Source organism: Eurytemora carolleeae, unplaced genomic scaffold, assembly GCF_000591075.1.
Source record: "Eurytemora carolleeae unplaced genomic scaffold, Eaff_2.0 scaffold660, whole genome shotgun sequence".
Classification (NCBI taxonomy): domain Eukaryota; kingdom Metazoa; phylum Arthropoda; class Copepoda; order Calanoida; family Temoridae; genus Eurytemora; species Eurytemora carolleeae.
In genome coordinates, this window is record NW_019396563.1 from 74,781 (window position 1) to 80,792 (window position 6,012).

The following is a 6,012-nucleotide window of genomic DNA, read 5'->3' on the forward strand; positions in this document are numbered from 1 at the left end:
TTTTCTGTTAACATAGAATACAATTTTAAGTGATACCAACCATATTTGAGCCGTGTCTCAAATTTAAGCCGCGGCTTCCGCTCCGGTATTTTTAATTTTATTTTTACGGTTTATAAACCATGGCATCCCTGTTTATTATTAAATTATCTTTCTATTATTTTATATCTATCTATCTATCTATCTATCTATCTATCTATCTATATATCTATCTATCTATCTATCTATCTATCTATCTATCTATCTATCTATCTATCTATCTATCTACCTATCTATCTAGAGCCGAGGAAATGGTTCCGTCTAGGCCTTGGTCTGCTACGGAACCTCGATGGAACGCTGACAGGATGTTCCATGTGAAGAAGAAGGGCTGGGAAGGATTGGCCAGGAACACAAAATAACTAATTAATAAATCCAAAAAGTAGAAAAAATTTACATTTATTTTTATTGTTTTCAAGATTGATGTTTACTAGCTAAATTGCCGGCGCTGCCCGCGTGTCTCATAGTTACTCCAGCCATTTACCCGCGCTTTTTCTTAAATCATGATTTTTGCACTGCCTTGAGTAGCTAGTGAAATGTTTAAACATTCCATAATTTTTAAAGCCTATGTCAACCCCTGGTACCCATGGGATTCCTGCAGAAAAAAATGCAAGCTTATTTGGTTCAGCCGTTCGGCCAGCTTTTGCGAACATAGAAATGAGCGAATCGAGCTTTATTTTAAAGATTATTTTTATTCTGTCTGGTTCAGAGGGAAGAAAAATCTACACCATGGACAGCTTCTACCAGGTTTCATAATATACTTGTATTAAAGTGGCTGTATATATAGAGATTTATATAGAGATGTATATAGAGATGTATATAGAGATGTATATAGAGATGTATATAGAGATGTATATAGAGATGTATATAGAGATGTACAGTATATAGAGATGTATATAGAGATGTATATAGAGATGGAGTGTTGACACTTTTTTAAAATACGATCGTTTCGTTTTAAAAACGACGAAGAAGAAAACGAAAAAATCGTTTTAATCAACGAATTTTTTCGTTTTTTAAAAACGATCGTTTTTAAAAACAATAGTTTTTGAAAACGACCCTATATTGACGACCGTTAACGACGACCTTTCGTTAATGACCGTTCACAACGACACTTCGTTAACAATTGCTAAATAAAGAGAAAATACATTTTTAGTTTGGAATACATTCAGGTTATTTGACTTGATAAAAAACCATTTAAGACAGCATTTATAACCTTATCTTCATGAAAAAAAAATTTATTATCATAAAACTCAGATTCATCACAGAATATTTTTTCAATAACGATCGTAAAAAACCGATGCGTTTTCAAAAACTTTTTTTATTTTTTGAAAGTTCATAACGAGTGGTTATTTTTCAAATACAATAGTTTTTTATCTAAAAATGAAACGATAGTTTACAGAGAAAAAAATAATAAAGAAACGAAAAACTATATTTTTTATTGTTTTTAAAAACGATTAACAACCCTAGCATTTGTAGAGTGGAATATCCGATTCACGACGAAATCATAAATTTAAAAATATCTTAATAAAATGTGTACTAAAATCGACAAAAAATCGAAAATAAAAAAAACAAAACATTTTTGCTTGTTTATGTCTCTGGTTTGACAATATTTAAATGTATTGATCAAGATAAGAAGTTAAGAACCCATTTTCAAGAATAAAGGGGGTAAATCTTTTTTCAAACGTTTTTCTTTAGGGTTTAACCCTGTCGCACCAATAGAGGCTATTATTGGTATAACTATAGAAAGCCGGGAGTTTAATGCCCAACCCCCCCCCCCAAAAAAAAAAAATAATAAAAACGTAATGAAATAACAAAATTAAACATTTCTCGTGTACAACTATACAGGTTTCAGACGAATCAATCAATGCTGAATCCAAATATGGGATTCCAGTTTTTCTGAACCTCACCATGCATTTCTCCATCGATGGAAGATACAGTATGGGAACCCACATATCTTTGTTTGTTAAGGTTCTGGGAGAAATAAAAACTAAACGTTGTCTGTTATTACAGAGTTAGGTAATCCCACAAAGGATAAGACTGTAAAGACGATCTGAAACTCATCAAATATGATGATTCCAAGGTTAAATTAAGTCTTCTGCCTTGAATATATTTGTTCAATGGCGTATTTGATGATTTGGCAAAGAATGCAACAAGTTTACAGTTGCACGTAATTGTGAATTCACAAGGAAACAAACAGTATAAATTCCGTACAATCGTCTCTGAAGTCTCATCCTTTGTGGGTAACCCTGTATTCCTTCTAGAAACTGAATTGTATTTTTAATGTCAACAAAGGTGTATATCATCCTTGCTTTGTGCGACTTCGAAAGGGTAATATTTGTCTTTTTCGCTGATTTGCTCCAAATATTAATCTGCAGGTAGTACAGAAAGTGAAGGTGAAGGACCACCACGAGGTCGAGTAGCCTGCTGGAGTGAAGGGAACAGTCCCAGGAGGTCAGAACTTTAAACTAAACTAATATAAAAGAGACGGTCAACATAATTGAAAGCGACCCAACCATTCACGATTCACCTAGATTTTATATTTTTATCTGAGTAATAGTTAAAGAAAGGTATTGTCGGTTTACTAGCTTGCCAAGAGATTTTTTCCAAAGCAAGTCATATGTTCATATTTGTAAATCTTTTTATAATATGCTCTTTGTAAATACCGTCCACAGTTTAGCCCCAAGATTAAAAATTTACTAAAATTATTTGTAAAAAAATCCGGGAACCAATAGTTTTTTTTCACCCTGTCATAAAATACAGAAAGTTAGAAATTTAGCTGTAGTGGTTGCTTTATAGAAATGCTATAAAGAAATTGACCATGAAATGAGCCTGAATGATAAAGTGCCTAAATAGTTTTATAAAAATATATTTATCCCTAGATGTGAGGATGAAGTTGCAGAAGAGCCTGCTCCGTTGATTAAAGCTATCAGGTGAAAATCAAAACCATTTAAAGGGATATTAAATATGATTTCAAGTGATCCTCCTTGCAAAGATGGCAATGCCCGATTTATTCACATAAACGAACCTAAAACATGTATCAGGTCAATAATATGGAAGATATTGTCTTTTCTCTAGGTTTGAAATTATTTATTTCGGATAATTCTATATATTTCCTCGAGTTTAGATCAGGTTTAAATGCGCAAGTCACTTTTGTAGAGAAAGCTCAATGTCAATGAAATAATGTTCAAAATTATAAACATTCATACCTAATTCATACTTGATCAGACAAATACTTTTAAGGATACCATTGCCATCTTTGCATGTAGAATCACTTGAAATTACGCGTACAATCTCTTTATTTAGTAAATAATAGTATGTTATACTCATGGGAATTAAGCGACGACTATTCTTTTTGTTCTTAGCAAAATGTACTAATAAATCTAATTAATAAAATTGAAAACTCAAAAAACATTGATTTCCACATTTCCTTCAAATTAAAAAAATGTGATTCTGTTATTCCGCAATTTTACATTAATTGCTGAGATATATTTATTTACTTCATACAAAAACCAAAAGAGTCAAAATTTCTAAAATCTTTGTTATTTTCCTGAGGAAAAAATAGGTGGGCATCATTTTGTAAAGCCCAGGGGTTGTAAATCTGTTTTTTTTGTACAAAAGGAACTGAACGCTTTTCATAAATTATAATTTAAAATCCCTATATACATACATTGGGGTAATGGTGTACACCTCTGATATTTCAAACTAAGAATATTTGATTTAACAGAATTCATATTTTAAAATATCAAAGGTCTGCGATATCAGAGATAAGATTTTAAAAGTTCAAACCCGAGTAAAACCCAAACTCGGGCTTAGATAGAACCCAAGTCAGGATTGGTTCTGATTCGACCAATGGGAGACTGTTTTTCATCTGTGGCAAGGAGATGTAAATTTCGAAAATTCAAACTTTATGTAGATACATTATTTTCATAGTGTGTTTATTTTATATAATTAACAAAATTTGACACCACAATTAATTCCCGAGTTTTTGAATGTACAAATATGTAAGATTTTACGAAATCTACGATCATCAGCTGCTGAAGACTCAAGCCTTAAAGAGAGAAAAACCCAAGATGGTTGGTTCTTACTAACTCAAGGCCATCCAAAACCCGGGTCTTGACTTGAGCTTTACTAGGGTCTAAGCAGACGCAAAGACCAGGTTTTACTTTGGTTTAAGCTTTAAAATCTTATCTCTGGGTTAGATAGATAGAAATAGGAAAAATTTGAATTTGTGGAAAATACTAAATTTCTTTGTCATTTGATCAAAGGTTAAATCCTTGTTATTAATTCCCATGTTAATATTATGATAACGAACAATTGGTCCAAAACCTGTAAACTTTCTCTTTTCAGTAAGAAAATATGTTTTTATATGTGCAAAGTAGCAGAAAAAAATATGTTTTTTTCTTTTGCCTACTTTCTTTATTATCATTTTTCTAGGAGTGAGTTGCAGAGATTTCAACGTAGGACTCCAGGTTCCAATACTGGTATTCTCATATTCAACGAACCGGATAATACTAGTGGACAGTAACTAACTGGATAATACTGGACAGTAATGAACCGGATAATACTGAACAGTGATGAACCGGAAAATACTGAACAGTAATGAACCGGATAATACTGGACAGTAATGAACCGGATACTACTGAACAGTAATGAACCGGATAATACTGGACAGTAATGAACTGGTTAATACCGGACGGTAATGAACCAGATACTACTGGACAGTAATGAACCCGATAATACTGGACAGCAATGAACCGGATAGTACTTGAAAGTAATGAAATGGAATGAAACGGATATAAATGGACAGTAATGAACCGGAGAATACTGTAATGTTATGAACCGGATAATACCAGACTGTAATTAACCGGATAATACTGGATAGTAATTAACCGGATAATACTGGATAGTAATGAACCGGATAATACTGGACAGTAATGAACCGGATAAAACTTACAGCAAGGATTGGATAGCTCTATCTATGTTCTCGATTTTCTCCTACAAAAAAGTGTCCCGTAAAAAGGAACAAATTTCCAACATTATGTAAAAATCAAAATTGCTTTTTGTATATAACGCGAAAATAATTGATATTTGCACTAAATTGTGAGCAAACACAAGACGACATTTCAAGTAGATGTAGTTTATTATTAAGAGTAGATATTTGTATTGAATTTACAAATTTCTTTGCAGAATTCTTGATAAATTCTGATTATGCTAAAACATATTTTGACTTTTATTGCTTGATATCATGGTTTTTAACCCAAGAATTAACGCGAGATGCAGAATAAACATTGTATCTCTATTTTAATCAATTCATAAAACAATGATCAAATAAATACAGGGTGTCCCAAAAAACATGGGAATTCAGTGACGAATAGTATATCGTCTTTGTTATGAATTAGCATTGTAATACCTAATTTCAAAAGCCATAATATTATTATGTCTGCTAGAGTTTATTTTATGAAAAGGGTAAAAGACTGTAAAAATGTGTCTATAATGTCTCTGCAAGATGAACAGTGAAGACTGACAAGTTTACTCTGTTTGTATACTGCAATTTTCTTGTTTTACTAAGTACAACCGTATGCAGTCAAAACATAAACAAACAAATTGTAAACATAGCAGACGAAACTCTTACAGATTAAAGCTTTCTCAGTTGGTATCACTATACTTAATCAAAGAATTATTTAAAAAGACGATATCGAATTCGTCACTGAATTCCAATGTTTTTTGGGACACCCTGTAGAGCACATACAATGTTACAGGATTATCCGGCTAATTATGAGGTTTTATTAACAATACTCTGAAATTATCTTTATATTTTGACTTGCAAATATTAAATTGCCAATTGTCAATTACTTTAAAAGTGAATTGGCAACGAAATAACCCAACAAAAAAAGGTGTCATAAAATTGACCACCGGAAGTTGACTATTTGTCAACTTTTACATCGACTTTTTTCTTGATTAGTCTTACCTTAGACCACA

General features: G+C 32.0%; 1 protein-coding gene across 1 annotated transcript; it reads left to right on the top strand.

Annotated features, from left to right (window-relative positions):
- Window positions 1-281: 281 nt before the first annotated feature.
- On the top strand, window positions 282-5,392 carry LOC111705549 (uncharacterized). Its single transcript, XM_023478135.1, has 5 exons — window positions 282-382; window positions 743-780; window positions 2,409-2,484; window positions 2,913-2,963; window positions 4,468-5,392. The coding sequence occupies exons 1-5, from the start codon at window positions 288-290 to the stop codon at window positions 4,556-4,558; spliced, it is 351 nt and encodes a 116-aa protein (XP_023333903.1). The 5' UTR covers window positions 282-287; the 3' UTR covers window positions 4,559-5,392.
- Window positions 5,393-6,012: the final 620 nt, after the last annotated feature.